The sequence below is a fragment of the Molossus molossus genome, unplaced genomic scaffold, assembly GCF_014108415.1.
Source record: "Molossus molossus isolate mMolMol1 unplaced genomic scaffold, mMolMol1.p scaffold_m16_p_15, whole genome shotgun sequence".
Lineage (NCBI taxonomy): Eukaryota > Metazoa > Chordata > Mammalia > Chiroptera > Molossidae > Molossus > Molossus molossus.
The window spans coordinates 17,294,376-17,316,437 of NW_023425350.1; the positions used below are offsets into that span (position 1 = coordinate 17,294,376).

Below are 22,062 nucleotides of genomic sequence, written 5' to 3' on the forward strand. Positions count from 1 at the left end.
TTGAACTTCCAAACCTCTACATCTTTCCTATGAAGACTGGTTTATAGATAGAATCACTGAAAAATATTAGCTGATGATAATGGTAACAGATTGTCAGGGAATTAAATCTTATTTGGGGTATCCACTGATGTACTGCTTTATATAGGTAGAAGTTTGACCTTTGTGTGCACTTATAGACAAACTGTAAAGGCTGGTGATATATGTCATGAGCCTGTGGGTTATAGATACAAGGGTTTGCAAAAGTAGGTTTACAGTTGTAAGAACTTGAAATAGAGTTTATTCTAGTATTATTAATTAATTAATTATTATATTATTTATTATTATTAACCCACTCTTGCCCATCCCTGTATTAATGAAATGGTCTGAATGCATTAGTAAAAACAAAAGAATTACAGGGGCAGTTTTGTCTCTATTGTTTAGATTTTTTAAAAAATCAAATTAAGGTATTATTTTTATACTAAAAACAATAAAGCCAAAAGGTAATACTACTGCACTATAATGTTATTTGATTTATAATACAGATGATAAAAATTCTAGTTGTACTTTTTAGTAACTAATAATTTAATACTGTTTTTGATCCTCCCCTACTTTTTCATCCCTTTTTTCTTGTTTCATGTTGCTTCACCCAAGTTGAAGATGCCTGCATTTTGAACAGGTTGAACTTGTGGTCTTGGCTTAATTGTCATGTCACAATCTATTTTTGATTTTAATCTTATTATTATGCCTTTCTGTCTACAGACTGGTGAATTTTCAGCTCGTTTTCTTTTGAAGTTACCGGTGGATTTCAGTAATATTCCCACATACCTTCTCAAGGTAAAAATATATAATTGTCAATATAAAAATGTAAATGAGTCTTTTAAATAATTATTTAACTCTGAATATTTGTATGATTCATTTACCAGCATTTGTTTGGATGATGAATTCTATTAAAATATTAATTGTATGAGGATCCATTAAATTCATTTGTTACCTAAAAGCTAAAAGAGTAGCCTTAAAAGTAATTTTGAAATGATCTTTTCTTATAAGACAAAATTAGTATAGGTAAAATAAACTTTGGAAAAAAATACCTTTAGTTAATAAGCTTTTTGGGATGAAAGACTGTTGGAAATTGTTTTATATGCATTCTATCTTTAAGGTGGATTGCATATTAACTATGCTTTGCTAAAGGACATTTTATTTTCTTTATTTATGTTAGAAGTTGATCTCAGGCACCTTCATAGTTGGCCTGTCCTGGAGAGACCAAGAATTGAGTTAGGCCAATGTATATGGCATCCTTTAGAATGAATGCAGGCAAGGTGTGGCTGGGGGCAGTCTGCACATGCTTTGCAGAGAAAAGGTGAAATGCAAATGATTAGGCTGTGGTTAGAGTGAAAGAAACTAAATGGAGTGGGGAGCAGGTTCTGAACAGGAAGCTTTGAGACAGAGGTCTAGTCATTGTAGATGTGGAGTTTGGTTGACTGCCCTCAGTTCCATATTTTCAACCTGTGGTTAGATGGCTTTAGTCTAATGTAAGAAAAGTGTCTTGATGATGATTGGAAGTGTGGTCTGGTAGAATATAAACTATAGACCATATAAAAGATTAGGGAATACTTTTTATTTTTATTTGATTTTTTTATTTCTCACCCAAGGATACTTTTTATCATTAGACAGACTGGGAGGGAGGGTGGGGAAGAGAGAGAGACAGAGAGAAACATCGATGTGATAGAGCCACATTGACTGGTTGCCTCCAGCACCACACGACCAGGGCCTGGACGAACCGCAACTGAGGTACGTGCCTTTGACCAGAATTGAACCCGCAGCTCATTTGTCCATGGGCCAACACTCTAATCGCTGAGCCTAACTGGCCAAAGCAATTAGGGGACACTTAAAAAAAAATGTTTCATTAAGTAAAACATCAGATTTTTGTGCTTCATTAAACTTTTATTTTTAGTTTCTAGTTGACTAGTGTTCTACTCTGTATCCAAGGGTTGTATTGTCTAAGTGAGAATGGAATTGAGCAATTTATATTAGTTTCTCCACACTCCTGTTGTGGAAAATATACATATTAGATCTGTGATTACTAAGCATAATTACTTTGGTTTCAGCAATTACTGTGCTCCATTAGAATAGCAAGCAGTTTCCTTGGAAACTCTTAGATCCCAGACTCATTGACCTTCATATATTCCAGTTAAAAATCGATTTCAGCTTATTTCAAACCAGATGCAATAATATATGAGAGTACCTTATTTATATAATCACTTTACTCCATAATTTACAATTACAGTATCATTGTTTTGATTTTGGGGGCCTTATCAGTTTGATTGGTTGTCTTGTTTATTTGAACTTGATGTTGCCTCTGCTCATGTTCTTGAAGGTCAAAGGAAAAAAATGCTTCTTGAATCATAATCTGTCTAATTTTTTTCTCTTCAAAATTTTCCATTTTCTGTTCTAAGAGTTCTAACTTTATATTATATGCCCTCACTTTTTTTTTGCCAAATAGAAGAAAAGTAGGATCTATTTGTCAAAATTAGAAAGCTTCCCCCCACCCCCCGCCAATAAAAGTACCATGAAATGGGTTTTTCCTACAGATGAAATGGCTACATTGAAGCACTGATGTCTTTTCGGATTTTCTGTTCATGCAAAGAGAGTAAAACAAGAACCAAAAAAGAGAAACTTTTGTATAACACAAAATAATAACAATAAATAAATAGATAGATAAATAAATAGACAAATAAATAAATAATACCTACCTAAACCTATCTACTTTTATCAACCAATGTCACCCCAATAAATTCAGTTTAAAAATTTTTTAAAAAAATGATAAGCTCTTGGTGATTTTTGTCACCTTATCTAGTATTTCAATAACATCAACACACACACACACACACACACACACATACCTGCCTGCATTCTAGAAGTAATCTAAAACATCTGTTGAAGATCTTAAGATCTAAGTTTCTAAAGTTGTTGATTCATAACCTGGGAATATTTGACTGTACTCTTAAAAACAATATTTGTGTTAGGTGCTGCTTTACATATTATTTGCATTTGGATACTTCTAATTTACTCACCAGGCTTATGACTAATAGTCTAAGTCCTAAAATAAACTCCTTAAATTTCTAGGGTTACGATACTCTTTACCAGCATCAGTGTAGTTTTACCTTAACATCCCAAATACATGAAAGGGTAAGTAGACTTCTTCTACACTCTGAGATAGTGTGGAGTTTGACTGCAGACCCTACTGATTTGCTGTAGTGAAACTTTACTACACTGTGATGAAGCCATCATCCACTCATAAGTTTCTATGTCCAAGTGTACCTATTTTGTTCATTAGTAGAATTTTTTGATGTTAGAATGAAAAATCCATTAAAAATTTAGCAATCATGAATTTACTTAATATTGTCCTCTAAGCACATACGGTCCTTACAAGGGGTAGAGTGAATTTATTCTGAAATTAAATCCTGACGTCATTGTCCAAATTCTATTCTTGGCTGAGGTAAGCCAAAGGGTGAGATAAGTTATTTACATAAAAACTCAGTCAGTAAAAAAATACTTTTATATTAGTTAGGACCTTTACTTTGGGTGGTAGAAATCCAGCGCAAGCTAGTATAAATGTAATGGGAAATGTAGTACAAATCCTCTGCTTCCATACATAGCAGGAAACAAATCCCACGCTGGATAGTCTGTAGATAGGTATAGACCAACTTTCTCATGTCTGTCCCGTTTTTGTCCATGTACACATCCCTGAACTTCTCAACTGGAGTGCTTATAGGAAGAAATAGTGGTCCCCAGAATAAAGGGGGAATCACTGAAATGACAGATGTGGAAATATTCACTACAGTTACTACACCAAAGAAAGATTATTTTGTACTTGTGTGTTTTCTTTTACGGACGAGCTAGTCATTAGAAGATGCTGCTCTTGATTTTCTTTAGGATGTGATGAAAATTGACTTATGTCTAGTCCTATCTTTATTCTTGTTCTGAGAATTATTAAGCCTAAGAATATGTTGCTAGAAAGCATTTTTTTTTTTTTCTGTAAAACTGTAGTCCATCATGAGATACAGGAAAGATTTTAATTGTCTAGGAAAATTTTTATCATCTGAACAAGTACTCAGAAACTAAGAATATAGTGTTTCAGGGAGGGGAGAAGCTTACTTGTAAACACAATATGTGTTTGAATTAGCCTCTTAAAGTAATGAGCCAGTTTTATTCAGAATATGGTGAAGTTGAAATGCTATAAGTTAGGACCCTTTCAGCAGCATTAAACAGAAATATCTAGGAAAACTGCTGAATCTCACTAAACTAGAAGACTAAATTCATACTGATATTTCCTGCTAATAGTGGATATGACAAACATAACCTTTAACAAATCAGTGTTGCCCTGGCTGGTTCGGCTCAGCGGTTAGAGCGTCGGCCTGCGGTCCGACCCGGGTTCGGTTGCCGCTAAGGGCACGTACCTCGGTTGCAGTTTGTCCCCGGCCCTGGTTGGTCGTGCGGGTGGCAACTACTTGATGTGTCCCTTTCACATCGATGTTTCTCTCTCTCTTCCTCTCTCCCCCTCCCACTCTACCTGAACAAAAAATGGAAAAATGTCCTCAGGTGAGGATAAAAAAAAAAAAAATCAATGTTAACTTTTTTTTTGTTTGATAAGACCATAATTGTTCATATAGTCGTCTTAATCAGTTTGGGCTACTGAAACAAAACACCATAGAGTATGTGACTTAAACAACAGATATTTATTTCCCACATTTCTGGAGGTTGAGAAGTCTATGATTAAGTCACTAGCAGATCCACTAGCTGGTGAAGGCGTTTCTTGGTTTGTAGACACCCATCTTTTCACTCTGTCCTCACATGGCCAAGAGAGAGATCTTTCTCTGGTGTCACTTCCTGTAAGGTCACTAATCCTGTTCATGAGGTCTCCACTTGCTTGACCTGATTACTTCCCCAAAGCCCTTTCTCTAAATACCATCACATTGGGGATTAAGCCTTAACATATGAATTTTGGAGGGACACTAAACATTTAGTGATAGTTGTAGTCTAAATAGTTGCTGGAGGGTCTCTAAACTAGGTACTATTGAGCCCTAGATCAGCCCAGACGCAGGACTGCAACCAATTTACTGGGACGGAAGTGCTTGGACTTCTGTTTTCCACAGTGTTTTTATTCACATCATTTCACATTGCACATGAGCTCATTCATCCTGATGGATTGCTTGCTATGATTTAGTCCCACTCTGGTCTCTGAATCATGACACTGTATGGAAATGAGTTGAGGATGAAAAAGCTAAAGTCGTGTCTGGAGATGAGGTTCTTATTTTTCTCGTTCTTCTCTGGCAGGTCCTGTGGCTGTACTGATCAGTCAGGGCACACCCAGAGCAGGGTAGTGGAACACAGTGTGTCAGACAGAGGCAGAATGCAAGAATTAAGGTCAGGTTATCAAGACAGGTTCAGAGGCTTAGGACAGGCAGACTCTTAGGGAAATATCCATATTGGAATCCAATGTGGTCTGAGGTCATTAATATGGAGGAAAGCATCCAGGGTCCTCGTGTGCTGAGTTATCCTGGGTAGGAGCTGCCTCCTCAGCCAGACATTGGCTAGCTTAGTCAGTCTGCTTTCTAATCAGACCTAGATGAGCAAATGCAGATGCTCCCAGGATCAGGCAGGTACTGAGAAGGAGTGTATTTGCTTGGTAGGATAGTAGGAAATGGTGAGAACTGTAGTGAACTAGCAAGTGTGTGCTTCACCTAAGGCAGCAGCTGCGACAGCTATAGAGTTGTTTCCATGTGAGACTGTGGGCCTAATGTTGCCAGTTATGCAGACATTATTAAAAGAAGCCCAGAATCTCAGGGCTCCTGAGATTTTTTTATATGAAAAATATCTGCTTTTAAAATGATGGCAATGGATAAATATTTTTTTAAAAACTCTGCAAGCCAAACAATACAATTGTATATTGGCCATGGCAGCCTTTTAGCCAGGTGGGTTGCAGGAGGGTGTTCTGAAGAGCATCTCAGGTAGATAAGGTACAACTTTCCATAGAACAGGGTGGTCATTGATTGCTGGAATATGATAGCCATAGATGAATTGACACCACGTTTCAACTTCAGATTTAGAGATACTGATTTTGAACTAGGGAACCATTCTGGGGTAGTCAGGGTTCTCCGGAGAAACAAAACCAATAGGATGTGGTATATAAGAGTTAGTTCACATGCTTATGGAGGTTGAGAAATCCCACAACGTACCACCTGCCAAGTAGAGAACCAGGAAAACTGATGGTGTAATTTGGTCCAAGTTTGAAGGCCTGAGAACCAGGGGAGTTAGGGGATGCCTGGTGTTTGTCATGGAGTCTAAAGGCTGGAGAACCAGGATTCATGTTCAAGGGCAGAAAAAGAAGAGAGGAGAGGAGAGGAGGAGAGAAAAAATATGAATTCACCCCTTTTGAGCCTTTATGTTCTAATTGGGCTCTCAAGGAGCAGATAGATGATGCCCACCCCCATTGGTGAGAGTAGATCTTTACTCTTTCTACTGATTCAAGTGCTAATCTTCCTGAAACACCCTCACAAACACACCCAGAAATAACATTTTACCAGCCATCTGGATGTCCTATAGCCATGTCAAGTTGACACATAAAATTAACCATCACAAAATGGCAACAGAGTGAGACTTAGCTTGGAGCAATTGGTGCATGATGCAGTGTGTAGATGATGTTTGTTGAGTTGCACACTTGAAACCTGTATGATTTTATGAACTAATTTCACCCCAATAAATTCAATTAAAAAACACACACAGTGGGCAGTTGTGATGAAAATAAAATATAATGTTTCACACACACAAAAATTATCATCACTCTTTTTATAAGGCTGCTGAATTTATTACTGGAGCCACTAACTGAAAGATAATTAATGTATAATTTAATAGAGCAGTTTAGGCCTAGATTTTCAAGTATTCTAGGGCACAGAAAATATATTTTTAAATTATCTTCTGAGGTGTGTTCTTGTGTTTTTCATTGTGATGTGTGATACACCAAAATTCTGTTGGAGAGTTACTGGATATTTTTTATCCTGATTGCTGTCATATTAAGGGATAAAGATCAGCCCTGGCCGGTTTGGCTCAGCGGTTAGAGCATCGGCCTGTGGTCCAGAGAGACCCGGGTTCGGTTCCCACTAAGAGCACATACCTTGGTTGTAGTTTGTCCCCGGCCCGGTTGGGGTCATGTGGGTGACAGCCACTCGATGTGTCTCTCTCACATCGATGTTTCTTTCTCTCTCTCTCTCCCCCACCCACTCTATCTGAACAAAAAATGGAAAAATGTCCTCGGGTGAGGATTAAAAAAAAAAGGGATAGAGATCAATATAGAGTGACTTGGTTCTCTGAGATTATTTTAGGAGTCTTGGAACCAAGGTCAATTTGGGGAGATAGCATCTGTGGATAGTCTTATCTAGGGAAGTGTGCCTGAAAGTGGGCAATAAGTTTCAAGAGCCCCAGGGGCTCCATTTAACTCTGAATGAGCCCAGTTCACTGTAAGTCAGTGGTTCTCTACCTGGGCTGCAGGGATAGCCTGGCCATGCCTCAGGTCAGTGAAATTGGAATCTTTGGAGGTGAGGACCAAGTATCCTTATAGTTTAAAAGTTCCCCCAGGTAATTCTCATATGCAGCCAGGGTTAAGTAGAAGCTATGGATTTCGACTTTGGCTTAATAAAACCACATATAAATGGATTTATTGGTACAATGATGGTGTGATTGCAACCTCTCTAGTGCCTCTAGCCTCATTTATCAGTGGGTACTATTGGTGACAAGTTTTGAAGGGTGGAAGTGAGGGAAAAGAACTAATTTGTGTTGAATAAATGCTGTTTGTAGGAACTGGGCTAGGTGCTTTATATACATTATCTGATTTAATGTTTTAATAACTCTGCGAGGTAATTTTTCCCTCCACTAAAAAAAAAAAAAAATGGTGAAGACTCTGGAGTCTCAATTACATAAGTGGTCCAAGTAGCAATTTGTGAACTGGAATTTGGATGCAGATCATCTCTCTGGCTTCAAAGGCATTGGTCTTTCCAACACACCACACTGCGGGAAGAAATACTCTATTACTAGATTATTTTAATTTTAGTAGTCAAAATAGGAAGCTAAGAGTTTTTACCTCTATCTTGAGGTAGAGAGAATAAGTGAGATTGAGGAAAGACCCTAAATTGAGATCCAACATAAACCTGTCTGGAGTGATATTAATTAATTAATTATGACCCAATGGATGGTTGAAGGAGAACCTTGAACTGGGTAGCACCTGTACCTCCTGTCCAGTGCTTACAACAACTGCAACAGGATGCCCAGAATGGGCTTGGCTTGGTCCTTGAGTATAACACTGTGCAGAACCTTAAAATACTTATTTTTGACTTAAAGTGACACCGAAATCCATAGAGGATTAGCCAAGCAAAAAAAGAAATACAAGGGTAATCTTTGTCCCCAAATACCTTATAATGTAGTTGATAAAATATAGTTAATAAACATTAATTTAAAAATAGTTAAGCATTGCTCCTGGTCCATTTGGCTCAGCGATTAGAGCGATGGCCGCGAACTGAAGAATATCGGGTTTGATTCCGGCCAAGGGCATGTACCTCGGTTGTGGTTCGGTCCCCAGCTCTGAAAGAGGCAACCAATCAATGTGTCTCTCTCACATCTATGTTTCTTTCTCTCTCTCTCCCACCCACTTTGTCTAAAAATAAATGGAGAATATCCTCAGGTGAGGATTTAAAAAAACAAAACAAAAAAGATTAAAATAGTTAAAAATAGTTAAGCATTAATTTGTATGCTACATATACAATAAGCCTTTAAAAATGTAAAGATTCTTATGGATTGGGTTGGTTAGGGAAACACTTGTGACCAAGTTTAGGTATAAACTAGACCTCTGAAGAGACACAGCTATTAAAGACTAGAAAGGGAAGAGGGACAGTGACGGTGTGGATGATCAAGTCATTAGTAATGGGACTCTGGGCATACTGACGTTAGGGAGCAGAAAATAATTTAGGCTGGAAGAGGAATTTTTTGCAAGAGATTAATGAGAGATAAAGCTGGAAAGAGGAGTTGGAAAGATCTTGAATGCTTGGACAATGATTTCAGACTTCATTAAGCAGGTGGTCTTAATTTCTTTTCCCTGGATTAGCTTCCTATTTTATTTCCGTGGCCTCATTTCCTCCCACACCCAATCTCTCTGCAGTATTACTTCCAGAGCAGTGTACTTCAGTCTCCTCTTAAAACAAATAATGGTTTCTCTTGAAATAAACAATCGCTTGCAAAGCCTACCTGTCCATGCAGGGCTATTTTATAGGCCTCTCTCCTCACCATCCTGCCAGTGCTGTGAGAATTCCCAATGCTGTCACTTTGCTCCTGCTCTCCCTCTAGCTCTGAAGCTCCTACTCTTTCTTCTTTTCCTAGAGAATTTACTTAATTGAATACGAATAAAGTAAAGTCCAAAGAAGTTCAAGTTACTTGTCTAAGTGTTTATTTGGAGCTGTTGACAGAATATCTGGTCTTGATTATTGGCACCTGGGACTAGAGAGGAGCTAAGAGATCAGGATAGAGAAGAAGGGGATCGTGAAACCAAAGTGAGCCTTTTGAAAGAGAAAGTGGAACATACAACGATGGGAAAACCGAGGCCTGAACTTGGAAGATCCAATGGAAGAGAACAGTAAAGATTTTAGGTCTATAGGAGCCCAGAATTATCTAAGGCAAAGGTTTTAAAATGTTAATGAAGAAGGGAATGCTCAAATGCCATTGAATAAATAAGGCTATACCCAAGAAAAGACATTTGATTTGGCCAGGGCCATAGAGATACTGAGATTAGAGAGAACAATTCATATAATGGTCAAAATAGACACAGGTTTATTGGTTTTAATGAAGATATGATGATATGAGTGAATAGGAAATATGGTTTGTGGGCATTAGACAAAATGGGTTGTGAAAGTGGAATGGAAACTTGAAAACTGAAATGATCAAGTGAAATTGTTAAGAAACAGCTGAAATGATAGCTTACTGGCCAAAGTAATCATAGAGCAAGCTTTTCAAGGAATAGTTTTAGTTCATGATATATGTGAATGCAATCATCTTACTGATATTCTCTCTTTGAAAAATTTAAAGGAAATGTTGCTGGGGAAAAATCATTTCAAGTGGTGCTATCATTCTTTCATATAGTTGGGGAGAAAAGGTAAATGGTATGAGTTAAAAATGCTTATGATTTGTCATTAAAGATTGAGTTTTAGTAAATTTGCAGTTTCAGAATTTTTCATTCTTCTCCCCTTTCCTTAGGAATGGGAGGATTTTGCATTCTGTGTACCCAGAAGAAGAGAATTAGTCTAATTAATCTCCCTATAATTTTTAATAATAAATTTTTGCATTGTGCTTTATTATTCAGAGCTGTTTGAAAGTCCATTTAGTTTTACACATTTGCTAAGAAGGAAACTGCTAATTCCCCCCAAATATTCTCTTTATTCAAAACCCAGCAAGTGCCCTGGCCGGTTTGGCTCAGCAGTTAGAGCTTCGGCCTGCAGATCAGAGTTGCAGGTTCGATTCTGATCAAGGCATGTACCTCAGCTGTGGTTCGTCCCCAGTTCTGTTCCGGGTCTTGCGGGAGGCAGCCAGTCAGTGTCTCCCTCTCACGTCGATGTTTCTCTCTCTCTCTCTCTCTCCCCCCCTCCCACTCTATCTGAAGATATTTGAAAAAATATCTCCGTGTGAGGATTAAAATAAAGAAATAAATAAAAAATAAAACCCAGCAAGTTTTTAGAGTGACATGTATTGATTGTAGTTGTTTCTCAGCGAGCATAAAATAGCAGACATTAAAAAGCTCCCTGATCCTGATAAATGAATATAAATTCAAAGGATAACCTCACAAAGATTTTTCTCTAAACCACAGATTAAATGATACTTCAAAATTTGAGGCCATTTAGTTGATGGAATTTTTTGGATCCAGTAAAGTCACACTTAATAAGCAGCCTTTAGAAATAAAGACTGCCTTAACTCACTCTTGTGAAATCTGGTTTTAAAGCAAAACAGTTGTCTGTTTCTTGAAAGACCATAAAGAATTCACAGACAACCCTCATCTTATCTTAAAGGAAATAGTTTCTGTCTAATCAAATAGGAGTGGGCATACTTTTATACAAGTAGGAATGTATACCTGGAAGAGAGTGCCATAAAAGTAGGGTACTGTTTATTCCTGCAATAAGTCTGATTTATCATTGCTAAATTTGAGCCAGAATTTGCATTTGAGACTTAATCACAAAGAAAGTTGTGAGATGGTCTAAAAACACCCTACAGGGAACTTCTTTTATTCTTTCATGAAGTAGGGGACCCATGACTGTTCTCAGTTTATTATTCTTATTCTACCTCCTTTCTCTACAGAGAAAGCAGGGCTTAGAGAAAAATACACTCCAGATCAGAGGCCCCCAAATGTCTTCTCTAAAGGGCAAGATATAAAATTTTAGGCTTGCAGGACAGATGGTCTCTGTCACAACTACTCAGCTCTGCTGTCATAGCATGAAAGCAGTGATAAGCAATATGTAAATGAACACGTGTGGCTGGGTTCCAATAAAACTTTATTTTCAAAAACAGGCATCAGACAGGCTGGATTTGGCCTGTGAACAATTGTTTTCCCAGCCCTTTCATAGATTGTGGAGAATGTTTTTTCACAACCACACCTGGGGCAGCATAGATAGATAAGTAAAGGGCTTTGGCTTTTATTTTATTTTTGAATCTTTATTGTTGAGATTATTACAGATGTCTCCCCTTTTTTATCCTGTTTTTCCCCCCTCCACCTAGTTCTTGCCCTGCCCCAGACCTTCACCACCCTATTGTCTATGTCCATGGGTTATGCATATATGCATACAAGTTCTTTGGTTAATCTCTCCCCATCCCCATCTTCCCTCTGAGATCTGTCAGTCTGTTTCATGTTTCTATGCCTCTGGTTCTATTTTATTCATCAGTTTATTTTGTTCATCAGATTCAACATATAAGTGAGATCATGTGGTACTTGTCTTTCTCTAACTGGCTCATTTCACTTAGCAAAATAATCTCCAGATCCCTCCATGCTGTCTCAAAGGATAATAGATCCTTCTTTTTTACAACTGCATAGTATTGCATTGTGTAAATGGCTTGCAGGTCCTAACTGCACCCTTTTCTCACCTCTCATTTTCCCAGGTTGATCATTGAGCTAGGTGAGCAAGCACTGTAACTAAGTATGTGAAAACTTCAACAAACCTGCAACATGGGTCACCTGGAGCCTTAATATTCAGTTTTATCTCTCTTGAACCCTGACTATCAGCCTCATTTCCCTCCTCCTCCTTCTCCCCAATCATTTTATAAATTTTTTCTATGATTCTATGAGCACAGCACTACCTGATAACAAAAAACAGACAAAGATATTATAAGAAAACCTACAGATGAATTTCTCTCTTGAATATAGATGTAAAATTAAAAACAAATTTTTAACAAACTCAATACAATAATATATAAAAAGAATGATATATCATGACCAAGTGGGGTTTATCCCAGGTGTGCAAGGTAGGCTGAATGTTAAAAAATCAACAGTGTAATTCACTGTATTAACAAACAAAGAAATACCATATGATGACCTTAATAGATACGGAAGAAATATTTGACAAAACTGAGCATTCATTCCTGAAAAAACTCAGCATTCTAGGATAGAACAAGAGTACTTCAACCTGATAAAATGCATATATGAAAATCTTATAGCTAATATAATACTTAATGTTGAAAGACCAAATGCTATTTCCCTAAGGTTAAGAGCAAGGCAAAGATGTTTACTTTCACCAAATCTGTTCAATACTAGAGGTTCTAGCCAGTGAAATAAGGCAAAAAAAAAAAAAAAAAAGGAATAAAAGATGCTCAGAGTAGAAAGGAAGAAGCAAAACTGTCTTTATTCATAAATTATGTGATTATTTTTATAGGATAGCCTAAGGAATCTACAAAAAAAATCTTCTAGAACTAATAAGTGGATTTTGTAATTTTGCAGGATACAAGATCAAGATATAAAAAACAGGATTATTTCTTATATATACCAACTATAAATAATCTGAAGTTGACATCTTAAACATATCATTTATAATAGCATAAAAATATGAAATATTTAGGGATAAATCAAACAAAAGACACAAAAAACTTGTATACTAAAAAGCAGAAAATATTGCTGAAGAAAACAAAAGAGGACCAAAACTAATAGATATACGATGTTTATACATAGGAAGACTCAATACTCGAGGATTTCAGGTCCTCCCAAATGGATTTATAGATCTGACTCAATCTTAGCTGGATTTTTTTTGTAGAAGTTGACAATCTGATTCTAAAATTTATTGTGAAATACCAAGGGCCTAGAGTAGACAAAACAATTTTGAAAAAGAACAAAATTGGAGGACTTACACTCCCTGAATTCAAGACATGTTATTAAGCTACAGTAATTAAGACAGTATGGTAACGGCCTTAAAAAGACAAATAAGTCAGTATACATCAATGGAAAAGAATAGAGTATCCAAAAATAGATTCACACATGCATCAACAACTGATTTTTGGTGAATGTGGAAAGACAGTTCAGAAGAGAAAGTGAGATCTTTTCAACAAATGGTGCTAGGACAATGGGATATCTATATTTAAAAAAGGAACTTCAGTCTATACCTTTGAACCATACAAAATTTAATGCAAGATGGATCATCAAATTAAATGTAAACCTAGAACCACAGAATTTCTAGAAGAAAACATACTAAAATTGTAATAAAGCTGTTATTATTTTAAAAAAACAACATTTTACTTCACATTCATCTTTTTTTTTTTTTTTTTTTTTTTTAAATAGCGTTGGCCTGCAAATTGGAGAGTCCCGAGTTCAGTTCCCGCTAAGGGCACGTACCTCAGTTGCAGTTTGTCCCCGGCCCTGGTTGGGTCGTGTGGGTGGCAATCACTCGGTGTGTCTCTCTCACATCGATGTCCCCCCCCCCCATTTTATCTGAAGATACATGTAAAAAAAAAAAGAGTAGATGGGAGGGAGGGAAATAGAGAGAGAAACATGGATGTGAGAGAGACACATTGATTGGTTGCCTCCTGCATGACCCTGACTAGAACTGGGGATTGAACCTGCAACCCAGATATGTGCCCTTTACCATGGACCCTTCAGTCCATGGACCCTTCAGTCCATGGGCCGTTGCTCTAACTGTTGAGCTAAACTGGCTAGGACAAAGCTGTTATTTTTTTAAAATCTCAGTTTTAATTTCTAATACACGAAATATCAAAATATATAACACACATAAACAAGACCTCTTTGACGTTCTCAATACTTACAAAAATGGGATCCTGAGACCTAAGTATTTGAAAACTGCTGCTGTAGACTTTGTAGCCTGTTATATTTCCTAGTGGATTCTTAGAGCAAAATATAAGCATGTCCAGGATTGTAATGTGCTTAGTAAAACTTCTCCTGTATTATCAATCATGATAATTGTATTTAAAAATTATTACCAGCTCATACCAATGTAGAGTAAATCTGAGATCTTCACAAATTGCTCTTTAAAAATCAATCCTGTTGCCCTGGCTGGTTTGGCTCAGCAGTTAGAGCATCGGCCTGCAGTCCAGAGAGACCTGGGTTCAATTTCCACTAAGGGCACGCACGTACCTCGGTTGCAATTTGTCCCCGGCCCTGGTTGGGTCGTGCGGGAGGCAGCCACTTGATGTGTTCCTTTCACATCAATGTTTATCTCTCTCTCTCTTCCTCTCTTTCCCTCCCACTCTATCTGAACAAAAAATGGAAAAATGTCCTCGGGCGAGGATAAAAAAACCAAAATCAATCCTGTTCATAAACTGCCAGCATCTATGGTTTAGCAAAAGTGTTATTGTTTTGAGTATTTTTGATGAATACTTAGGTATTGAAATCCAAAGTGCTTGTCCCTTTGGGTTTCTGTTATGACTCACAGCCACCTATTTATTCAAAGAGTATGTGGTTTTATGTCACAACTAGCATTTAGAGAGGGATTTTGGTCAGAATCTTGCCACTGATAGAGAAGGCAGTGCTATACATGTTTATATTTAACCCTCACACTCGCCCTATAAGGTGGCACAGGGGACATCTGTTGCTCCTGTCTGCCTGGCATCTCTCTTCCCTTTCTTATTGTATTCCATGTGTTCCCTGTCCGTCTTCCTTTCCCTGGGATTCTGGTAGTGCTGTACATTACAGTGCCTCTTCTTCTGGGAAGGGCTTAGTCCAGGGGCTGGATACATCATCCAAGCTGCCCTAGTGAGAGTCTGTCCTTGAACATTTGAAAATTGAAGTAGGAAGAGGAAAACTTTTCTTTGCTCTGATGGTTATAAGGGGACATGAATTGAGTCCAGGACTACAGATAGCCATGTTCTTCACCACATGGGAAAAGCCTCTAGATTAGCCCAGCCCAGTAGAAATGTCATGGAGCCATACATGGGAGCCACATATGTAATTTCTAGTAGCCACATTAAAAGAACTAAGAAGGCCCTGGCCAGTTTGGCTCAGCGGTTGGAGCGTCAGCCTGCGGTCCAGAGGGACCCGGGTTTGGCCCTCGCTGAGGGCACGTACCTCGGTTGCAGTTTGTCCCCGGCCCTGGTTGGGTCGTGTGGGTGGCGGCCACTCGATGTGTCCCTTCATGTTGATGTTTCTCTCTCTCTCTCTCTTCCTCTCTCTCCCTCCCACTCTATCTGAACAAAAAATGGAAAAATGTCCTCGGTTGAGGATAAAAAAAAAAAGAACTAAGAAGAAACAGGCAAAATTAGTTTCAATACTGTTTTTTATATATTATTTCAATATATAATCAAAATTAGAATTATTAGTGATATTTTATATATTTTTTTTGTGCAAAGTCTTTGAAATTTGACCTTTATTTTATTTTTTACCACCTCTCAATTTGGACTAGTCATAATCTAAATGCTTCATAGCCATGTTTGGTTAATGTCTACCATACTCGACAGTGCAGCTGTGAACTGTGGGACTGAAGAAGTAAAGATGGAAAAAGAAGTGAAGATGAGAAACATGGAAGAGGAAAGGGAAGATGAGAGAAATTTAGAGAGAAAGAATACTGTCAGTGAGATTTTTGGTTTCAGTTCTTCAAGTTGGAGAAGCTGTCTTGGTTTCAGCTCCTATAACCAGCTGGCCTTTGGAGTCTTTGAGCCTCTCCTACAGTTTTCCAATAAATCATCTCTTTTTTTTTGTTTGCACTGAAGTGAGTATGATTTAAGTTTCTGTCATTTGTAATCAGAAAAATATTGACTCATACAGGAAGGCATTATTATCTCCATTTCTTTTAGACGAGGAAACTTAAGCTGAGAGAAACTCAGTGGGTTAGCCAGGGTCGTATTAACTGTGCGGCAGAGCACAGGTCACCTTACTCAAAAGCCCATGCTCTTTCCGCCTCAAGATTGTCCATGGAAGCTTGCTGTAGAGCAGGTTCTTTCTCTGCATAAGGGCTGGAACTTTATTCTGTACATCCAATGTCCAACATAGTTCTTTCTAGCCTCTGATATGATGTAATTATGAAAATACTTATTTTTTTGACGAGAACTTTCTGATGGGAACACATAGTAGTCCTGTTTATACATTCCACCTCCACTCTTTGCTAAAAAGTTATTCCAGCAAGTCACTTGGCAGTGAATGGAACCTACTTCAGTCCTGTGGTCACATACATGCTACCTTGTAGACTGGTGCAGTGATCCAACCTTGTTTCATTTGAAATACTATACTGTCCAGGAAACTTTATTAACACCTCTAAACATTTATGTCATTGAAAAGCATGACTGATGAGCCCTGTTAAGGCTATGTAAGATCTGTTTTCCATCCTGGATAAAGTTAAGCAAATTCTCATAATAAAATCAGAATGATTTAGCCCTTTCTTTTCTTTCTTTCTTTCTGTTTTTTGTTTTTGTGTTAAACCTCACCCAAGGATATTTTTCCATTGATTTTTACAAAGAATGGAAAGGAGGGTGGGAGGGGGAGAGAGAGGAGAGGAGAGAAACATCAATGTGAGAGAGACACATCTGTTTGTTTCCTTCCGCACAACCCAGACTGGGGCCAGGGATCAGGCCTTTAACCCAGGTATGTGCTCTTGACCGGAATCGAACCCTCGACCCTTGGTCTGTGTTGGTCTTTGGCCTGATGCTTCAGCCACTGAGCCAAATCAGCCAGGACAGAATGATTTAGCCTTTTCTGGTTGTTATAACTGATGTTGTAAAAATTTGGAAATAACATGAGGCTATTCTTTTCAGAATCATCCTTTTGAATTATTATGATACTCCAATGTTCAGTTGATAGTTGATCCATTTTAACAAATTATCATAAATTCATATGTTGAAAATTAACATGAATAAGGCTGAGGTTTTATTGTGAAACACCCAGGCAATCCATAATTGCAGTAAAAACATTTGTACTCGATGGCACATAGCTAAAAGTTCAACTTAATTTATGTACCTCATTAGCACATTATGCAGGACTGTTCCCTTCAGCAGTCCAGAAGTGAGGTGACACACTGGTAGCAGAACAAATGGGAGGGAAGGGCTGATATTTATGAATTTTAAGCTCCTTATGGAAAATTTAGTCTAATTCACCTTTGTATTTTTCTATATTGTGCCCTGAATACAAAATATACTCAGGAAGAATTTGCTTTTAAAGAAAAAAATAATATGTATGTGTGTATAGTATATATAAAATAATTTAATGATAATATAGATGAGTTCTTTTTTTTGTTTTTTGTTTTTTTTTTTTTTATCCTCACCCGAGGACATTTTTTGTTCAGGTAGAGTGGGAGGAAGAGAGAGGAAGAGAGAGAGAGAGAGAGCGAGAGAGAGAGAGAGAGAGAGAGAGAGAAACATCGATGTGAAAGGGACACATCGAGTGGCTGCCACCCGCATGACCAACCAGGGCTGGGGACAAACTGCAACCAAGGTACATGCCCTTAGCGGGAACCAAACCCAGGTCTCTCAGGACCGCAGGCTGATGCTCTAACCGCTGAGCCAAACCGGCCAGGGCTAGATGAGTTCTTATATCATTCAAGTGAAATGCTTTTTCTACTGATGTTTTAAAAAAAGAAACATTATGATCCACAATTAAAATCTTAAATTTAAAGAAAATATAAAAGGAAATATAATTCTAGAACTCTTTCTATTTTTATTCAGTACATTTATTCCACTTGGTATGATGAGACTAGCCTAAAAAAGAATAGAAGCAGACTCCCAATTATGTAATAGGCTGCAATTATTTTTATGGCTATTGCATTCCAATCTTCTTATGCAATATTTACAATGTACATGTGTAGAAGGGCACAGAATACAAGTTCTAACAATCTTAACTGTAAATCAGAATCAAGTCACGCAATGTACCATTTGTGAACTTGCTTGGCTGATGCATGTAACCTTTATTAAGAGTACATAAAATCCCAAATCTGTGGTAGATTTGGGATTCTAAGTTCTGAAATTTAATTATTCCCCACACCATAATTCGTTCTTGCAATACATTTTGATATTGGTTTAATTCTAAAGATGGGGAAAAACTCATGTATCATATTTTGAAAAAAAAAAGTTTTAAATATTGTATGAATGTGATGATAACTTCAGCAGATTATGGCTACAAAAGATTATGATTCAGCCTGAAAACATAACCTGTGGAAAATCATCAACTGTGCAGAATGAACCCTTCTAGATGACAGATCTAAGAAAACTTTGCCAATAAAAGAGAGAGTGCTGTAAGAAAAAGAATCCCGTTGACTCTCAACACATGACCCTGATACTGATATATCTTACAGTTTTTAATGAATAACAACCCAAAAAATTGGGTTGATAACCCCCACCCCCCAAAAAAAGAATGTGTGAATTTAAAAAAGTCTACTGTTTTTTTCACGTTTGTTTCAGAGGATGTTTTTAATGGAGTGTGTATATATGAAAGTGATGAAGGGATACATATTAATTATATTTTCACCTTTCATGTTAACATAGACTCCCAGCAAACTGAAAATAAAGACACATGACCATGTAAATTAATATATTAGTGAGAACATTTCCATCATCATCTGTTATCCTTAGTATTGGTTCTCTCAGTTACATACTCCCGTATTTGTTTTCTTCCTCTCTCTTCTCTCCAGGGATCCTTCTTTAACCCTTTCTTTACTTCTGCCTTCCAACTACTACTTAAAAAGAAAGGGGCCACTAGAGATTATTTGGCTTAATTTCTTGGTATTAAATTATGCATGTCTGTATTTGTTATCTCATGTGTTCATATTCACTTTCCAACTATGTGCCAATCACTGTACTAGAGAAACCTAGAGTTTACAGGATTAATGCTGTCTGATGTATTTCCAGAATACATGAGTTTGGAATATTCCATGTGTTTGGAATATAATGGGTCAAAGAGTTCCAGCAAATTAACTTATAGGTCAAGTCTACTTCTCATGTTTCCTTCCTCGGAATGGAACTGGTTCAGATTGGCATTCCCTCAAGAGAACTCTTACTTTCTCCTAAATTCCATTAAGAGTGCCCATGATGGGAGTTGTGGTGCTAATTTAGAGTGGAACTGGCCCACAGGAAAATTAACCGCCAAGTGACTGCAAAGCCGTAGATAAATGCAAACACACCAAAAGGTCAATATTCCAGCTCTGCTGCTTATTAGTCGTGTTACTAGATTTCTTCATCTAAAAAAAAAAAAAAACAGGATATAACTGCCTACTTGCGAGAGTGGTTGTGAAGATTGAATTAATACATTTAACTGGGTGTTCAGTGACTACTACAGAATACTCTATAAATGTTATCTGTCATTGTTCCTATTACTATGATTGTTATAAAAATTCTTAAAGTAACAGGACAAATATTTACTAATTACTATAACTTACACAACACAATTAGGCCTAAATGTCACATGTGTCATATGACAAAAGTGAAACAAACTAGTATGGAGCTTGATGTCCTCACAGGCAGTGGGACCTTCTTCCTGAGGGATATTGGGCAAGAGTGAGTTTTAGAGTGTTAGGCGAGGCAACATGGTAACCGGGCATCATTGGGTAGGAGGCTGGGGTTTCCTAAGATCAGCAGGTCTTATTTTCTAGTGTAAGTAAGCCAGTGAGCTGAATTGGAGGATTGTGATTGGTATACGTTAGGTTTCCTTGACAAGTGTTCCAGTAAGTGCAGGCTGACTTAGGTTTAGTGGGCCAGGCCACTGAGGAAGCCTCCATTTCGTGGGTCCTGATGTATGAATTAATTTTATCACATGGAATTAATTTAAAAGAGTTAGACCTACTTTGAGGGACAGTTCCATACAGCTTCCTTAAACCTTACTATACTCACGTGACTTTTTCTTTAAGAATATCTGTAATTCGTACAAAGCTTTCTACTGTTTCCCTCCCCCCCCCCCCACCTGCTCTGGGGTGATTTGTAAACTTTCCCCTTTGTTAGCTAACCTGCCCAGGTTTTTCTTTTCTTTCTTTTTAATCTATGAGAGCTCCTATTCAAATGTGCCATGCATGTCTCTTTTTCTGTGGAGGGAAGCTACATTGTCATCTCCCACCTGCAGTAACACACCTTGGTTCTCTTCAGAGATCCCCAGGGAAGTATTTATTTTTCAGTAAAAAAGAAAATGTGTTAATTAGATCACATAGAAAACATCATCCTGACCTACCTCCAGTTTCAGGAAAAACTCGTTTACTACTGTAGTGCCTTTCTTTTTCTTAAATTTTTTAAATTAATTTATTTTTGTTACAGATGTTTCTCCTTTTTCCTCCATTGACACCCTCCTCCCCATCCTTCCCCACCCCATCCCCAGCTTTGTTGTCTATATCCATTGGTTATGTGTACATGAATATAAGTTCTGTGGTTTATCACCCCCCACCCCCTACTTCTGAGGATTGTCAGTCTGTACCCTACTTCCACGTCTCTGGGTCTACCCTGTTCCCCAGACTGTTAGGTTCATTATATTCCACAAATAAGTGAGATCATGTGATATTTGTCTTTCTCTGCTTGGCTTGTTTCGCTTAGAATAATACTTTTCAGGTCCATCCATGTTGTCTCAAAGGATAAGAGATCTTTCTTTCTTACAGCTGCTTAGTACTCCATTGTGTATATGTACCACAGCTTTTTTTTTTTTTTTTTTTTTTGGTGGTACGTGCCCCTCGCGGGAACTGACCCTGAGACTCTCTGGACCGCAGGCTGACCCTCTAACCGCTGAGCCAAACTGGCCAGGGTTCATAGTCGTTTTAATTTGCATCTCTCTGATGATTAGTGACGTTGAACATTTTTTCATATGTCTCTTGATCATTTGTATATTCTGTTTGAAGAGGTGTCTGTTTAGGTCCTCTCCCCATTTTTTAAAATTAGATTCTTTGTCTTATGTTGAGTTGTATGAGTACTCTATATATTTTGGAAATTAATCCCTTATCTGATGTATTGTTGGCATTTATGTTCTCCCATATAGTGGGTTCCCTTTCCATTCTGATGCTAGTTTCTTTTGCTGTGCAGAAGCTTTTTAGTTTGATGTAGTCCCATTTATTCATTTCTTTCCTTTTTCTCTTACCTTAGGCATTGTATCAGTGAAAATTCTGCTGCATGTGATGTCTGAAATTTTGTTGCCTACATTTCTTCTAGGATTTTTATAGATTTACGAGTCACATTTAAGTCTGAGATATTTTGTTGAAGAGGCTGTGCATTCCTCTCTCTATAAGGACATTGAAAACCATCAGAACAAAACATGTTTCATATGTGAAGTTCACTGAACTTACTCTCAAGTTAAGTTGCACTCAAGATTTGTGCACTTTAGTTTTTATAAATTATACCTTTAATTTATTTTATTTTTTTAATCCTCATTCGAGGATATTTTTCCATTGATCTTTTGACAGAGTGGAAGGGAGGGACTGGGGTGGGGGGAGAGAGAGAAGGAGAAAGAGAAACATCGATGTAAGGGGGACACATCTACTGCCTGCCCCCAGCTCCTGCGGAATCCTGACCAGGGCTGGGGATTGAACTGCAACCAAGGTGCATGCCCTTGACCGAAATTGATCCCACAACTGTTTGGTCTGTGGGCTGACGCTCTAACCGCTGAGCCAAACT

The 22,062-nt window shown here is 37.7% G+C and overlaps 1 protein-coding gene across 4 annotated transcripts in view; it reads left to right on the forward strand.

Annotated features, from left to right (window-relative positions):
- BABAM2 (BRISC and BRCA1 A complex member 2) overlaps positions 1–22,062 on the forward strand; it is a 400,292-nt gene that overhangs the window by 156,524 nt on the left and 221,706 nt on the right. For all 4 annotated transcript variants that reach the window (XR_004959724.1, XM_036263408.1, XM_036263410.1 and 1 more), the window contains exon 6: positions 739–813. Coding sequence is in view for 3 of the 4 variants with exons in the window: in XM_036263408.1 (XP_036119301.1) it covers positions 739–813 (75 nt within the window). In the remaining variant the exon portion in view is untranslated. The remainder of the gene's footprint in view (positions 1–738; positions 814–22,062) is intronic.